The sequence below is a fragment of the Poecilia latipinna genome, unplaced genomic scaffold (assembly GCF_001443285.1).
Source record: "Poecilia latipinna isolate Pla-1442-1.1 unplaced genomic scaffold, P_latipinna-1.0 Scaffold2439, whole genome shotgun sequence".
NCBI lineage: Eukaryota > Metazoa > Chordata > Actinopteri > Cyprinodontiformes > Poeciliidae > Poecilia > Poecilia latipinna.
Genome location: NW_015115055.1, coordinates 1 through 16,991, shown reverse-complemented (window position 1 = coordinate 16,991; position 16,991 = coordinate 1). Strand labels below are relative to the sequence as shown.

General features: G+C 38.7%; 1 protein-coding gene across 7 annotated transcripts; it reads left to right on the top strand.

Annotated features, from left to right (window-relative positions):
* The first annotated feature begins 271 nt into the window (after positions 1-271).
* On the top strand, positions 272-15,615 carry glra2 (glycine receptor, alpha 2). Of its 7 annotated transcripts, none has more exons than XM_015019478.1 (9): positions 272-1,036; positions 1,661-1,782; positions 5,359-5,570; positions 8,047-8,270; positions 9,920-10,002; positions 10,111-10,248; positions 10,341-10,555; positions 12,501-12,650; positions 14,181-15,615. In XM_015019478.1, the coding sequence occupies exons 1-9, from the start codon at positions 951-953 to the stop codon at positions 14,451-14,453; spliced, it is 1,503 nt and encodes a 500-aa protein (XP_014874964.1). In that variant the 5' UTR covers positions 272-950; the 3' UTR covers positions 14,454-15,615. The 7 variants fall into 7 exon arrangements, with proteins under 7 accessions (XP_014874964.1, XP_014874966.1, XP_014874965.1 ...); XM_015019480.1 differs by having other exon boundaries at positions 273-1,036; positions 5,359-5,426; XM_015019479.1 differs by having other exon boundaries at positions 274-1,036; positions 5,503-5,570.
* The last annotated feature ends 1,376 nt before the right edge of the window (positions 15,616-16,991 follow it).

Genomic DNA, 16,991 nt, shown 5'->3' with positions numbered 1-16,991 from the left:
GTCAAGGACGGAGTCAGAGCGCGGCCAGTCAATCCTCTGTTACAGTGAAACCCCCCTGGGAGTAATAACTCACCATTCAATCTATGCACCTTTGAAATACAAACATAAGTGAAATCGACAGAATCCCCACCCAGAATCGGCAAAAATTCTTATCTGTACTTTGACCTGATATGAAATATTCCCACAGAAAGACGTTCAGTTCTGATACGCGGATGCGCGCACCAGGAGTTCCCCTTTCAAAGCAATGACACGAGGAGGAGGGGAAAGAAATTCAGCATTTAAAAGTGCAACCGTCAATCACCGTGAAACACACGCTGGAGGCAATTTCCCATATATTCCCGGTGATTACCTCGCTCCGTTATTAGATTTATTCGAACTCAACTCACGTTCGTCACTTTTAAATGCCTTGCGCCTGCGCGTAAAGAATCCGGGAGCTGTCCAAGTGCTGAACTGAAAGAAGAAAAAGAAGAAGGGGGGAAAAAAACGAGGCGTTCCTCTCTCATTCCTTGACAGCCCCTCTCACCTGAAAACGGTTTCACTTCATAGATGCCAGCAAGCCTGGAAGCAGGTCGAAGCCTTTTTAGATCTCAATCCACCGCCTGAAGAGGAGCTGCAAGTCGACGCGTCTTGGAGTTAACATAATTTCGACGGTTCTTTTATTTTTATTATTTTTATTTCCTCCCCCCTCCCCCTCCCCCCCCCGACCCCAAGGACTGTTGTTTCTCCCCGCCTTTGCTTCGAGCAGTTTGATTTTGTGTGCTGGAGTTTTTCTGTGAAACTGAACTATGATCTTTGGCCGCTTTGAGGAATGTCTCCCGCGTTTCTGCGTGACCCGAGACAGCCCGAACGCCAACGACTTGGTCAGGAGGAGAACGCCGCTGTTCCCGTCTGGATTATGTGTTTGACTGATGTGAACCATATGGAAGAAATAGAATAGAAAAGTGAAGCACATGGGGAAACCACCGGGAATGAAACAATCCTTCTTTAAGGTTTTAGCAGCTATCTTCACATACTTCCTGGAGATGAGCAACTTCAGGTAAGAAATTAGATTTTTTTTTTGTTTGTTTGTTTGTTTGTACTGCGACTGAGTTTTATTATTATTTTTATTTTGAAGTTAAAAAAACGGCGGAATTTGAAATATTTAGACTAATTTATTTTCTTTAACCTAATTTAGCTCAACTATTTGACGAACTAAAAATGATAAAGCACAAAATAATGTTATTTGTTTAATTTGATTTTAAATTTTAAAATCTTTAGAATTGTTTTTTTTTTTGTTTGTTTGTTTGTTTTGTTTTGTTTCTTTGCTTGGTTGAAAATGAACACTGAATGTTATTTAAGCACCCAATCGTATTAATTGCTGAGCCATCGCTGCAAAATTATTGCTGCTTCCACCTGCACGTTTATGCATCTCTGTGGGATTCTCGTGTTATGAACAGATTAGTCCTGTTTTGGAAGGGAAATCACATCTGATAGCTTAATATACGTCTGTGTGCGTGTGTGTCTGCAACTCACACGTTTTCTGTGAGCGCCTCTGACTCCCAGGCAGCTCCTGGGCTACACCGATAAGGTTTAACACCTGCTTTCTGAGCTGCGACTTCTTTCTGATCAAGTGCTTTTTTTTTTCTTTTCTCCCCTCCCCTTCACCATGTGTGCTTTCCAGAGCTGTGGTCGCCAAGGAGTACGATTCCAGGTCCTCATCCAACATGTCTCCATCAGACTTTCTGGACTCCTTAATGGGTCGCACGTCCGGGTACGATGCACGAATTAGACCCAATTTCAAAGGTTTGTCCGCAACCAAATGAGTCTCACCACACACGCACGCAAACACACACACATTTCACTTCCCACATTTTGAGAACTATAAATAGCCACAGAAATGCCACTGTAAGTGTAAACACTAATCTTTTTAACCAGTTGCGTACTGGATTCTATCTGTTGCCAAGGAACTGGGCTTCAAGCAACTCGGAGGCAACAATCAATCACTTCAATTAACAGTAACAGCGAGGACCCTGCTTAGATTTAATCACAGTCCACACTGTGCCACTCAATGATGGTTTTCTTATCTGAAAGCTGTCTAAAATTCAATATCCACCTTTATTAAATGTGAGATCAGAATCGGGAGCTGGAAATATCCCAGCAACACAGAAATAAGACACGTTCTCACTTCAGACAGGGATGCCGGCTAGACGATTGATGGTGCCCCAGTGGCTAGACTGCAGGCTCTGCTGCTGTTGTTGCTTTGATGCTGAGGACACACACAGCTTCTGTCATTGGAATGGTTTTGAGTGAGCAAAGGTTTCGCTTATGGGGGGCTAAGGCCCACTCTTAGCTTCTGGGGTCACCTGGGATGTTGTTTGTTACAGTCCATGGACTCCAGTAGGTAAAGCAGCTTGAAAATACAGGACGGGGAAAAGCACAACGATCCATTGTCTGTACCTCGGTTTTCTTGCAAGGTCACAGGGGACTGGTGTTTATCTCCGGCAGTCATAGGGCAAGAGGTGGTGTAGACGTGGTCACCAGCCCTTCACAGGGTCACAACAATATAGAATACATTTTTCTTGGAATTTTTACATCACAGACAAACATATAGTAGCACATTATTGAGGTGGAACTAAAATTAAACAATCCACATAGTGTAGTCCTCTTTAAAATAATAATAATAATAATAATTTTAATCCAATGCTACTTAATACAATTCAGTTCCACCGACTATCTATAGTAAATAGAGTCCACCTGCAGGCAATTTAATCTCAGCATGGATGCAGCTGTTTTGTGAAGATCTCAGAGGTTATGCAGAGAACATCTGTGAGCAACCAGCATCACAAAGAACAAGGAATATATCCGACTGCTCAGGGATAAAACTGTGAAGAAGTTCACAGCTGCAAGCTTTAAGAGTTACAATGGACTGGTTTAAATAAAAACTTTTTAATATGGCTGCTCAAAGCCCAGATTTACTTCCAATAGAGAATCTCTTAAAATTTGTTGATAACACGAACTGAGCCATAGCTATTATGCTCTGAATATGGTGGAAACATGTTCAGATCTGTTGGTGGTACAACCGAACATATACAGTTGTAAATGCAGTGAAAGTTGGTCTTGTCAAGTAATAACTCAGTTTTAGCTAAGCACTCACTAAACGATATCACACTTTTCAGATGTAAACTTGTTTGTTTTTCTTCCTGACTATTATCCACTGCAGTGTGTTTGTGTATGACATAAACTCTGAATAAAAAGAGTCAAAGTTTTTAACTGAAACAAAAACAACAAAAAAATGTGAAAGAAGGTATGAATATTTAATTCCTGTATGCCATATATTCTTTGTCTCTTAGGGGAATCTGGCACATGTCAAGATTTCTGTGACACATATGAGATGATAAGAAGAATTGTTATATTTTTAGATAGTACTGATACATAAAACATCGATTTTTGCTGATTTAACCTGGTTGTTTTAATGCTAGAAGTGAGAGCGGGGTCCTCTCTCTGTATTAAACACATAGAGCTTCACATGTTGCAGTCAGAAAGCAAGCACATCCACATTAAGCCGCTGTGCTGTAAACAGTTAGTTTTTGCTCATGAACCTGCTAGACGTACTTTGAAGAGTGTCGAACCGTGTTTCTAAAGAGGCTGACCTAGATTTCCAATGCCGAGTTTGTTATGAGGAGCTGCTGCCAGTTACCTCTTTCTGCTGTAAAAATGTGGAAACTTGACAACAAACAGAGGCAAATATTAATACAGAGAGCCATGAAATATTAATGTGGAAAACACAGGGGAAAGGCAGTAGGAAGAGCTTACAACTTCACTTATCAGCTTGGGGAGAAAGATTTGCTGTGACTCGTAATGCAAGTCTTGCAAAGATATTTTAGTTCAGGGAGCTGCAGAGAAAAACTACCTTCCCTACTGGAGTATATAGGATAGATTGCCTTATTCTGTTGTAGAGAAAATGTTTATTTGATGGTTTAGAATTGAAGCATGACCTTTCACTATCAAATACACTTGCTTTGTTAATTTATTACAAATGAACATTTTATAGTGATTTTGATATATTTGATGATTTTTTTTTCTGATCATAACCCCAACTTATATTTGCAGCACCAATGAGTACCTCAAGTATTCACTCCTCTTTCAATTTCATTTTTTTTATGCTATAACCACAAACTAAATACAATTTATCTGGATGTAACGTGACAGCATGTAGGAAAGAAAACTAGTTTGTAGTTCAAAATTTGAAACAGAAATCTAAAAAGGAATAATTAAAAATCTGGTGTGTATTCTTATTAAGCCCCCTTTCCTCTGATAGTATAACATCCTCTGCATTCAATTGCCTTCAGAAGCCACCTCATTAGCAAACAGAGTCCACCTGTTTGCATTTTCATCTCCACTTGTTGGACAGGCCCAACAAGTGAAGCATCATTCAGAGAAGCAGCCACGTGATCCACTGTAATTATGGAGGAGCTGCAGAGATCCACAGCTCAGGTGGGGAATTCTGTCAACAAGGCAGCTGCTAATCATGCCCTCAGCAAATCTGGGCCTGACGGAGGACAGGCGAGAAGAAAGGCGTTGTTTAAAGAAAGTCCTTAGAAGTCCCTTTAAGGTTTTTTTTTTTTACAAGTCAATAAAGTGGACAAAGCAAATGTTTGGAAGAGGGTTTGCTTGTGAGGTGAGACCAACACTGAACTCTGTGGCATACATGCATGCGTGATACAAACCTGTCTACCACTTCAAAGAGGTGGTATTGTGCTTTCATAGAAACATTAATTGGACAACCATGTATCAATTTCCTTTCACGTCACATCTATGTATCGATCCATTACGTAAAATCTCAACAAAATACATTGATGTTTGTGGTTATAGTGTGACAAAATGTGATAAGGGTGTGAATACTTCTGCAAGCCTCTGTATGATATAAGAACAGCTTCTTTTTCGTGTCCATGGAAATTTTGCTGCTCAGATAATTCATTCCTCAGCTGACGCACCACTCTGTGTGTTTGCATGTCTTTGACTCTGTGTGCATGAATCCTCTATTCAATGTGTTACCGACAAATTACCCCTGAAGGATTACCTCCATTAGACATCATTTCAAACATCATTAAGCCAATGCTAATAACCAAACATAACGTTAAGTTTCATTTTAATTGCTCTTGTCAAGCATTGAGCCCAAAAAGCAGATGTAGCAGTTTCACATACAACTCTTGCCACCGCAACGGATGACATACAGAAGCCTGCTTGTTGTATTGATGCATGTTTGAATACACGGCAAAGCAGCAGCCCGAAATTCACTCTCACCTCAAAGGCCCTGCTTAAACATGTGGTTAAAGGTTTTGTTTCCCCCTGTCATGTCATTGTCATTCCATTTCACAGGTCCTCCTGTAAACGTTACATGCAATATTTTTATCAACAGCTTCGGCTCTGTCACAGAGACGACGATGGTGAGTTCTTCTGGATTTTATATTGACGTCTTCCCTGTCCGATTTGTGAATGTGTTATTTATTCCTCAACCTGCAGGTCCACCAGTTAATGTTACCTGCAACATATTTATCAACAGCTTTGGTTCAATAGCAGAAACTACTATGGTGAGTGGCGTGTTGTGCAAAGCCCTGACCTCTTCTCTGGAATCCAGATTTAATCATTATGTTTTTGCCCAGTGCTCTTTTGTTTCCTACTTTAATTCATGCATCTTTTATGATCATCACTGACTCAATTGGCGGGTTAAGTATTGATTTCTGTCCCCATGTGGCCCTTTGTAAACATGTTTGCTCATGTCTGAACTCCAACCAACTCAAACAAGTAATTTAGTTTGAATGTAGTCAATAAGTAGCAGCAGGAGGTAGAGGGAATGTTAAACTTCGTACTGAAGCAGCCATTTGTCAAATGGGGAAGAACAAAAAACATAGCATCTATGAGAACATGCAAACTAATCAAGATCAAAGGACACATAATGAGAGATAATAACCACTTAGATAATAAATGGAAAATGTTAATTTGTGCAGGGAGCGGGAAGACGCGCAACTGCCAGGGAATTACACAGCCTCAGACAGGCATGGCAAATACTTGGAACCGCCAATATGCTGATGAAATGTCAAACAACATAAGGGCTTTTCATCATCATGACATATCAATTACTCTGAGCAACTGAGCTTTCTGACAGTTCATACTACTTACTGTAGTATCAGAGCTCCACTCATCCAGCTGTACTAATCCATCATTTATTTACCTTCTACAAATGCTAATTCTGACAAGAAACCAATGGAAAAAGGTCAGCTTAGGTCAAATTGTAACACTATCTGATCAAGAGACGACATGTTTGGATGATTAAGACTCTATGGGCACCTCGATGATGGATGTTCTGATGCAAAACATGTTTTTAGAGTTATGCTCACTCACCGACCTTTCCGTTAATCGTCCAGTGTTGTGTTGCGACGTTGCAAAACTGTGTTTGATGAGAGGAAAATAGTGTAAGTTTCGAAGCTTCACTAAATTAAAATGTGTGCTTGTTAATGTGGAAATTATTTTATGATTTATTTTGCTGCTTGATGATGAATGATAAATGATGACATATCTGCCAACTTTGCATGAATCTTATGATAATATTGAGCTTTCAGTGCAATGTTTAATCTGTTCTTTATTCTGACTGGGATCATTATCCATGGGTTCACAAGTTGAATTTATTGAGGGCTTTGTCTAAGCCATATATGGTAGACTGAAACATAAAAACACACTGCTGTTCATATCTGGTAAATTATTGCCCCTCAACAACATGAGTATTGTTGTCATCAGCAAGTTGTATAATTTTATCTGTATCTTTCAATATTCTTGAAGATTAAACTGCAGTCAGGCGGACCGGTCTTTCTAGTAGAAATGGTGAACCTAATTTATTTCGGTTGATATTGTGGCACAGAATAAGGTTTTAAGCATCGTCTACAAACTGTTAAAAAGATTGAAGTTCTGTTCTCTCCTCAAATATATTGCTAGTCCTTTTTACAAACATCTGTTTGTTTGGGACCATTGTCTTGTTAGAATATCTCCTGATGTCCAAAGTTCAACCAACTGACTGTTCATTTAAAGTCTAGTTGAGGAATCTGGAGATAATTTTCCTTCTTTCCTATTCCATTCACTTTGAATGATGAACTAGTTCCACTGGTTTCAGTCAGCCTCTCATTTGACCCAAAAATTGTTGTTTTTTTTCCGGAACGCATCTGTTTTGTCCACGATGGCATAAAACATTTGAGCCTTTTTGGTTTATGAGCTATTCCACAACACCTCAAACAAATTTGTTTAATATTTGGGTAATTTTTCCGATTTGATTCAGCTTGGTACATCCAAATGACATATCCAAATTACAAACAGCTTCCAAAAAGAATTTCTAAATTTCCAATTTTCCTTCATAATTAAGCTACCCCTTCCGTAGATTTTCCATTTGTTATTTTCATTGGAGTAACCAGTATTTTTTACCGTACCAGTGAGGAAATATCTGCGGCTTCCGACCGTGGTCGCTAACTAAATAAAGGATTCAGTGAATGCACATAAATATATTTTAAAATATTTAACCTGGGTAGATTAGAGAAAATGACTTGTAAATTTAAACTTGTGAACCCAAACATCATGTTTCACAGGAATGATTCCACCCTGGAAAATGATCCAAATAGATCATTTTCTATTATAGTATGTAAACTTTCAAACAATATATTGATGTGTGCTTTGAGTATTTGTACATTTTAAATTAAGCTCCCCAGTTTGTGATGTAAATGTGGACAGAGTGTGTTAATCTACATATTACATAGCTTAAGTGATGCATAACCTTTGGTGTAATTTCCTGCTTTCTTGATAAATTGCCTTATTTATCAGCGATAGAAACATATTTTCATGCATCTGAAAATAGAATTACTGTAACTATTATTAAGTTATTATCGTTATTATCATTTTCTAAATGAAAAAGAGGCACATTAAAACAAGATAATGTGCGACTGGTATTACCATCGCCAGCATGCATTTCTCTCAGCACCAAATTGCTCCGCAGCAAATATGCAAAGCTGCTTGTGGTCTCTGCAGGATTACAGAGTGAACATCTTCCTGAGGCAGAAGTGGAATGACCCACGGCTGGCGTATAGTAAATACCCAGACTCCTCGCTCGACCTGGACCCTTCCATGCTGGACTCCATATGGAAGCCAGATCTTTTCTTTGCCAACGAGAAGGGGGCCAACTTCCACGACGTCACCACGGACAACAAGCTGCTGCGCATCTTCAAGGATGGAAATGTGCTTTACAGCATCAGGTGAAGTTGAGCAATTTTAAATATCAGAGCTGTAAAAAGGTATTCTGCATCGCTTTACACATGTACACACACACACTTTGACTTTTCATATTTTGCTGTGTTTACACTTCAGTGAGTTTTATTTGGATTTTATGTGATAAATCAACCAACTCAAGACTTGAGGCTGGAGAATAGCTCAGTCAACATCCAAATAATGTGCGGCAAGACATAAACACTGATGTTCACAGACTCTCTCTATGAACTTTGAAAGGCTGGAGTTATTTTGCAAAGGAAGATGCTTCTGAATGCTGGTGACGATATAAACTTGCAAGTTGAACTGATCGGAAAGCTGGATGTAGAGAGGGAGTCTAAATGTAAATACAAAAAATATATATTTTTGATTTGTATTTATGAAAAACATAGAAGTCATTATACATGTTCCTTCCATTGCACATTTATAATACACTTAATGTGGGCAATCATAATCATAAAATACCAACAAATAGTGTTGAAGTTTGTAGTTTGAATGTAACAAAATGTGGAAAAGTTTAAAGGATGTGAAAACCTGCAAGTCACATGAAGCCCTCTCTACCTTAGAACAGAATCTACTGAGTTAAAGTATATAGCTGTTTTATTCAGACATTATTACATATTTCTGCGTATTTCAACCTCTTATTCCCAAGAGCTGATGAACTGTTAGCAGTTACAACTAATTTAAGTTTTAGCTGGAGTTTCAGAGTTCTGAGTGAAATAATGAACGATCCAATCCCTTATAAACCAAAACCTCCACAGCGTGCATTCCACCAGAAGACATTCAGTTACTGCTTTTCTTGAATGTCCTCAGACTTCAAAGACTCTAGATGTAAAGCATGTCATTTTAAATTGATCTTATCTGTTATGTTCACTTCTTTGAAATACTCTAATATGTTGAACATCAGTGGATTTCTAAGGCTGTTTTTATTCATATTATTCTTTCATTGAAAAGAGCTCAGATTGAAAAAGGCAAGCTCATCTCAGGGGCTTTGGATGGAAATCTAAAAGAAAAGAAAGAAGTTTTTTTTTTTTTTTCCCTTTATTTTCTCCTCTATGCACAGCATAGCTTAGAGACTACACTGTGTGTGTGTGACATTTATAGGGTCTTCTCGGCTTTAACTGTAAACATAGTCCAGGTACAAGACTTGAAAACAGGTTACCTCTTATTTCAATACAACCTCTGTCACGTGCACCATTCAATTTCTTTCAGCAGAGATGCAATGGAACATAGATCAATTTTGAGTCCATTTGGCGAGCAGCTCAGGGCTGAGTGGTGCACAGGTGCAGCGGTAGAGTAGGTGAATGAGAGAAATGAAAGGTGGTTAACCACACTCTTCAGTCGGGTGGGGCGGGGAGAAATGACAGAGCGGGCAGACTGCCGACCACAATGCATCACTGAAACAATAAGTTGCAGTAATGAAAGTGTGATGGGAACCCGTCGAAGGGAATCCTACGAGATACAACGGAGGTTCTCACCAGACCCAATACAGAGATTGCAAAAAAAAAAAGTGTACGGACAGAAACGTGATTCTTCAATCTATTGTCAAATCATGTGTTGAGGCCCCAGTTCAAGGTTTCATAAACATATTGGGCCGGACCCGCCTTGTTTTATAATACGTCCTTCTCTTATATCACAGGTTGACTCTCATTCTGTCCTGTCCGATGGATCTGAAAAACTTTCCCATGGACGTTCAAACTTGTACGATGCAGCTGGAAAGTTGTGAGCATTTGATGTTTCTCTTATGTTTTTTTTTTGTTTGTTTTCTGGACTCTTCTGATGGATAATCTGCTCTTTATCTATACTCCTCCCATCATTTATTACCTTCAGTTGGCTACACCATGAATGACCTAATTTTTGAGTGGCTGGAGAACGGCGCAGTGCAGGTGTCAGAGGGACTCACCCTGCCTCAGTTCATTATGAAGGAGGAGAAAGAGCTGGGCTACTGCACTAAGCATTACAACACTGGTCAGAAAACAACTAAGTACACTCTGTCTAATTAACCTAGCCTCTCTGAATTGCATTTGTCTAATCGAATTACATTTGTTCCCACGCTGCAGGTAAATTCACCTGCATCGAAGTTAAATTTCACCTGGAACGACAGATGGGCTACTACCTGATCCAGATGTACATTCCGTCACTTCTCATTGTCATCCTCTCATGGGTGTCTTTTTGGATAAATATGGATGCTGCTCCTGCAAGAGTTGCATTGGGCATCACCACTGTGCTTACGATGACCACTCAAAGCTCTGGCTCTCGAGCTTCTCTTCCAAAGGTACAATTATATTTTTCTCTCTGACCATAACAAGTAATATGCAGGATGGCAGATCTTTTATTTTAGTGCAAAGTGTCACTCAGAGGTACATAAATGTTTCCAGCAGAACATCTGGCTGTAGTACATCGTCTTCCTTTCATACTCCTAAAACTCCTTACCTTGTATTTAGATCCATTCATCTCAAGAAAAGCATCCCCGTAGCATGATACTGCCATCACTATGTTTCATGGTGGGGATAATGTGTTCAAGTTAATGGACAGTGTTTACGTTTCGCCACATTTAAGGCCGAAAGGTTGCGTTTGGATGTCTTTCGACTAGCGCATGTTCTACTTGCTTGCTGTTCTCCCTACGTGGCTTGTGGCAGAGGCGGACTTCTTGCTTTATTTTTACCACTTCTCTGCAAAAGCCAATTTTGTGCACTTCACAAGCGATAGTTGTATATGAACTGATTTCTAACCCCCACACTTGCCCCTCTGAGGATCTTTGCAGCTCTTCTAGAGTTGGCCTCTTGATTGCTTGTCTGATTATCTCCTCTCCTTGTCTGACTTGTCAATAGAAGAAGCTGAATACATAGTCTCGTGGAAAGATTTGAACACATCATGAAATAATGGTTTGTCTAAAAGGAGAGAGAAGGAAAATTGAAGAAGTGAAAGTCTAATTTGTACCCTCAGTGCATGTGCTTAAAAAATAATTGAAGATTATTGATGGTTAGATCGCTGAAAAGTCAAAGTAATGTGACAGTCATGGTCGTGATAAGCATATGGAAACCTTTCCAGGGTGTTTATGTCACTGAATTTTATCAATCAAGCAACACTTATGTTTAATGAGTGTTCTGATTTTACAAAAAATATGTGAGTAAGTAAACATTTTTTATATAGTATCTTTCAATACAAACCTCACAAAAGGCTTCAACAAAAAAAAAAAAAAGCATGGAGTTGCTGCATGTGAACTTAAGTCTGCAATGAATAGATGAGTTGCACTCACCACATTTTGTCTTTATTTTAAGTGAATGTTGATGGCACTTAAAACTATGGCAGCAATGTTTCAGAAGAGAAGCTCTCACTCAACTCAAACACAAACACAAATACAACCACAATGACACAATAAAATAACAAATAAATGTATATTGTATTCAAATGACACGGCTGTCGTTAATCAGAAGCAAGACTACAATGATTGTACTCCTCATTCAATGTACCCTGAAGTCAACATCACAATTGGTTTTGCATGATTGTCACAGAGACCATGTATGCATTACAAACAGCACAGCAACACTGCAAACGCCTATTTTCAATTATGGAAAACAGGCAACACACTCACTGTGAAGAGTCCTCTGGCACACTGAGTTGGATCTCAGCGATCAATCAATCTCATCATTATCAAAGGCTACAGTCGGCGTCATGAAAGACACAGAAAACACAGACGTGCTGATAAATATTTCAAGAGGAGCTTTTGAGAGCTTTGACTCGTGGAAACAATAACTCAGTGTGCCTTTAAGGGTCCTTGGATTTCTGAGTTGCTTTCTGAACAAGCCGTTTGGTGTGATGCACAGGCGAGGTCTCAGGGATGGGAAGGAAAAACTGCAAACTTCATGCTCGACTTTCCAAAAATTACAGATCAAAACCAGCATTAGAGGTATAACTGATTATTTTTCTATTGTTATGTGCCAGTCTAACAGTGACATTAACAGCAACCAGGCAACACTTCCAAGCAAACACTTTCGATACCTACACTTACTTATTTTTATTTGAATGACACATTTAGCCAACAAAATGTGTAAGAAACTTTGCAGCGCATGAAGTGAATAAATATAGGAAACTCTGATTTAAGTTTCATAGCTGGATCACATTTTAAAGTGAAATCAAAAATTCATACTGCATTTGATTTGAGAGTCGATGCTGTCACCTTGTTGGGACTAACAAAGAAATTCTGTTTTGTCTCTCAGGTCTCGTACGTGAAAGCCATTGATATCTGGATGGCTGTGTGTCTGCTCTTTGTATTTGCTGCATTGCTAGAATATGCTGGGGTTAATTTTGTCTCCAGGCAACAGAAAGAGTTCCTCCGCCTGAGGCGAAGACAAAGAAGGAATCACAAGGTAAGGTTTCAAAGATTTCACAAGGCTGCTGTTTGCATAGGACACTTTTAGAGCACACCAGTGTGACTTTGTGGCTCAGTTTTCTTTTCCATCTACATACCGAAATCACCTTCAAAAAGTAAGAAAAAGTATTTCGAAAGCAGGTGCAACACGACCGCAGGATTTGTATGTGCACCTGAAAGAGCAGGCCAATCCCATTTAGCTACAAAAAGAAGAGGTCTATGTAGCACAAAAAGGTACAAATTTACCAGACAATATACCAACAACCAGGTTAGCACCCTGGCTCTACATGGAAATTAATGGCCCAAAAATGTGACGTATGTGCAGATCAGACCTTTTGAATAAATCACAAAACATAATCCTTGAATAAGGCTACACATTTGTTAGTCTAATTAGCAGTTTATCTTCAAGCATATCACTCTAATCTGAAGTTTGTAACTTAAGATATCAGTTTTAGCTTTAGTTCAGTTAGCACAACCAACTTTAGATCTGGCATCCTTCTTTATTCGGCTTTTTCTGTGAAATATTTCATATTATTGGAATTAATGCATACATTTTGATTTTTCCAGATACAGAGTTTTTCACCTGAGAATATTTTTAGAATTCTATGACAAAAAAGTGTATCAGAAATTATTTGTGTTAATACATCTTGAGTAAATTATGCTTGAAATTGAATGTTTTTCTTTGTGAAGTAAATAAAAAGCGATTTGCAAGGTTAGGTAAAGGTTGAGCAATAGGGGGCGCTAATAACAGGAAATAAATATAAGCAAAAGCAACATCAAACTTTTAGAGTTAGAAAGTTGGAAACTTCTAAGCCTCAGACATTTTAAAGAACTTACTGCAAAATAAACTTAAACTGACTTTAGTTTAGCTAAGAATTATTTAAACACGTAGTGGCACTCCTATACCAGAGAGGTTATGACATTCAGCCCAAGATAGCTAGACATTATTAAGCATAAATAAGAGTTATGTCAAAGTTTACTTTGCTGTAATGAAGCATTACTGTGAACTCTATACCCTTATACACCCCTATGCCACATTCAAAACTCGATAAGTGATAAATTAAAATCAGTGTATTTATTGGGTGTCTAGTTCACACAGACGTTCAAATATTAATCAAAATGACATCATAAAACTTTTAATTTCTCTATGAAAGAGGGTTGTAAAGTAAACACTGAGCATATGCAATTACTAGAAAGCTACTGACATGCCCTTCAGCGTCCATTCTGCACTTTAGTACAACTGTAGAAAGTTGCAGGTAAATGTGAAATGGGAGATGCGTTGCACTAATATTGTTTGGTTGAAATTAAGATTCAACCCCTGCAGCAGTCATACCATTGCTTTTTCATTAAAGTGCATCTGGTTATCCTGTGAATTCTAATTAATTTAGAAGAGTTTGTAATATCTTGTGATTAACATTCATGTATAATCACTGTATTACAGAAATGCGTGCCTCTGGCCACTGAAACGCAAAGCGTGACACTTGAGCCGTACATACAGCCATCATCCACATATTCCCTTGTTTTTCAGGAGGATGAAGGCCGCTTTAATTTAACTGGGTACAACATGAGCCAGTGCATGCCAACAAAGGATGGCTCGGCTGTTAAGAATGCGGTTCCCGCCACGAACCCCCAGCCTTCAACTCCAAAGGACATAGACGCTATGAGGAAAAAGTTTGTGGACAGAGCCAAGCGGATAGACACAATCTCCAGGGCGGCCTTCCCGCTGGCTTTTCTGATCTTCAACGTCTTCTACTGGATCACATATAAGATCATCCGACACGAAGACGTTCACAAACAGTAATGGCTTAACCCTCTGCTGATAACGTTTTATCTTCCCATTTCTCAAATTGAGAAATGCTCGGGAAACCGTGTGCCGAGAGGCACCACGGCGACAATGGAGACGCTTTTTCAGGGATAATGTACAATGTTCATGCGTCATAAAGATCAAATACTATTGTATCTGGTGAGGTGAAGGTTCTTGAAAATAAGATGCTTTGTTTGTTCTTGTACTGCTCCATAATATCTGATGCAGACTTAGTTCGCTGCTGGAGAAGATGGACCAAAACCCCCTTGAATCGCCCAGCCCAGGCATCTCTACAACGAAGGAAACATTCCATGGGTTTGTGACTGTAGCTAGCTTAGATCTTCAAAGACTTTTTTGATGCAAAATTTCTTATCGAGGATGTTCAAACTGTTTTATAGTGTAGTATTGTTTTTTGGCACTTCTTCCTCTCTGTCTAAAATAAGTTCTAAGCAAGCAGAGCATGTATAGATGTATTAAATATTAAGGAGCTGCACATGTCTCAGGTACGGCTGTGAAGGAAGGAGATGGAAATCTGGGGAAGGAGCCTGGAGATTCCATTTTTATGAAATACCTGAAGCCTTAGATATTTGATTTGGTTTGGATGAAGTGCTATGCTCTTGTATTTTTTTTCCACGCTTCTATCTAACAAGTATTCACGGATAACTGATGTCACACAAAGTTGTGAATTTTGTTCACGTGTTTTTAATTTCTGCCTTCCATTTTTGAAGTGATTTATTAAATAAGCTGTCACAGGCTGACTTTTAAACAAATGTATAACTGGGCAAGCAAACTCTGATTGTACATTATTCTGTGTTGTCATATGCATATTTATTTATACCCCAGGTAATTACTCCAGGTATATTTCGTACTCTGTTTTGTAGATTTAGCTAAATGAAATATTTATTGTAATGACTCAAAGGTTATGTTTATAAAATTGATATCTTTGTGTAAACTTATTCAGCTTCCACTGCAGACTATTTCCTTCACTTTGAGTATTCATGGATGCAATCAGCAGTGAAGAACAAGTCTTCATTCAACATTCATAGTACAGAGCAGCTAATGGCAATTGCACTCCTGGGAAATATCTTTTCTTAAACGCTATTCATGAAGAAATACGATTTACTGGCTTGTATATCAATAAAACTGACTGTGCATCATGTTTACCTTATCCTCTCCTGAAATGTATAAGAAAGTACTAGAGTAGTTCAAAATTTTGAACATGAGGTTCTGTTAAATGTGGCCAGTTGGTAGCACTGTTGGCTTGTAACAAGAAGGTCCTGTTTGAATCCCGACCTTGGATCTTTGTGCATGGGGTTTGCATGTTCTCCCCATGCATGCATGGGTTTCTCTGGGTACTCCAGCTTCCTATCACAGTCTAAAAACATTATTTTTAGGTCAGTTGCCCTTAAGTATGAAAGTGGATCAAAGTGACCCTGATAGTAGTTGCTATTTGTTGCAGACATATACCATATTTTCTTACAGAAGACTACGACAAGAATATAGAAAATCACTGTAAATCAACAGTTGGCAAAGTGGGTGCAGAAAGTACAATTTGATGTAGTGTTGATATTAAACATCCATCGATAGATTTTCCCATTTTGTTCTCGAAAAGTCCAAAGTCCAAAAGTCCAAAGCAATCAAAAATTAAAAAGTACAAAATATCAAGGCAAAAATCGCCAACATACTCAGAGCATGTACAGTCAGTGGGAGAAATAATTATTTGATCCCCTGCTGAATCTGAAAGTTCCTTACAATTAAATTAACTATGTCTATTTATAAAGCAAGATCAGTAGAGATGCACTGCCTCCTATCCTAGTCCATTTCAGTGTAAATAACTGCCCAAAGCAAACAGCAAACATTCACTTAAAAAAATGTTAGCATAAACGGCCATAAGTGTAGAGACTGGAGTTGTTTTAAGATGGTAGAACTTTAGTCATTTTAGTCTGTTGTTTCCAGCCTGTAGGGGCCAAATGAAAATGCTGGGAGATTTATACGGCATGTGAATTATTAACTACTAAACTTTAAAAATTACAAACAAGTTTAGTAATTATTAATGTTTGGTCATAAAGGCAAGGTAGAGAATCATGTCATGGAATATGGGAAAGGCTTTCCTCTCTTCTCCGGGCCAATAAGTCAGGGTGACGATGTGAGTGATGGATCACTGGGTGGCCTCGGGTGATGAAGATGCGATCTGACAGCGGGTATCCAAAGAACGTGTGACGATAATGGACTTCACACTGCAGTTTAAAGATTCTGTCACTTTGTGTTTGACTGCTGCCTGACTGGCAAATCGAGAAGAGGAAACAATGGAGAAATGCCCTCAATGATTCATATTACCCATACCATGTGTTCAGAAAAGGCGTTTGCTCAATCTGAAGGGTGTGGAATAATTCAACTGAGACTCATAAATGTGGTGAATTACTAAACAAAGAGTAAATATGCATCGTGCTTAACATATTTTTTTTTTTTTTGGGGGGGGGGGGGGGGGGGGTAAAAATCATGAAAAAATCAAAAAGATAGGGATTCCTTTTTTTT

What these genes read in the sequence shown, in the direction of transcription:
- glra2 (XM_015019478.1), top strand. Translation starts at nt 951, where the DNA reads ATGGGGAAACCACCGGGAATGAAACAATCCTTCTTTAAGGTTTTAGCA. An exon ending in AATTAGACCCAATTTCAAAG is followed by an intron (nt 1,783 to 5,358) that starts GTTTGTCCGCAA and finishes TCCATTTCACAG; the next exon opens with GTCCTCCTGTAAACGTTACA. An exon ending in GACAAAGAAGGAATCACAAG is followed by an intron (nt 12,651 to 14,180) that starts GTAAGGTTTCAA and finishes CTTGTTTTTCAG; the next exon opens with GAGGATGAAGGCCGCTTTAA.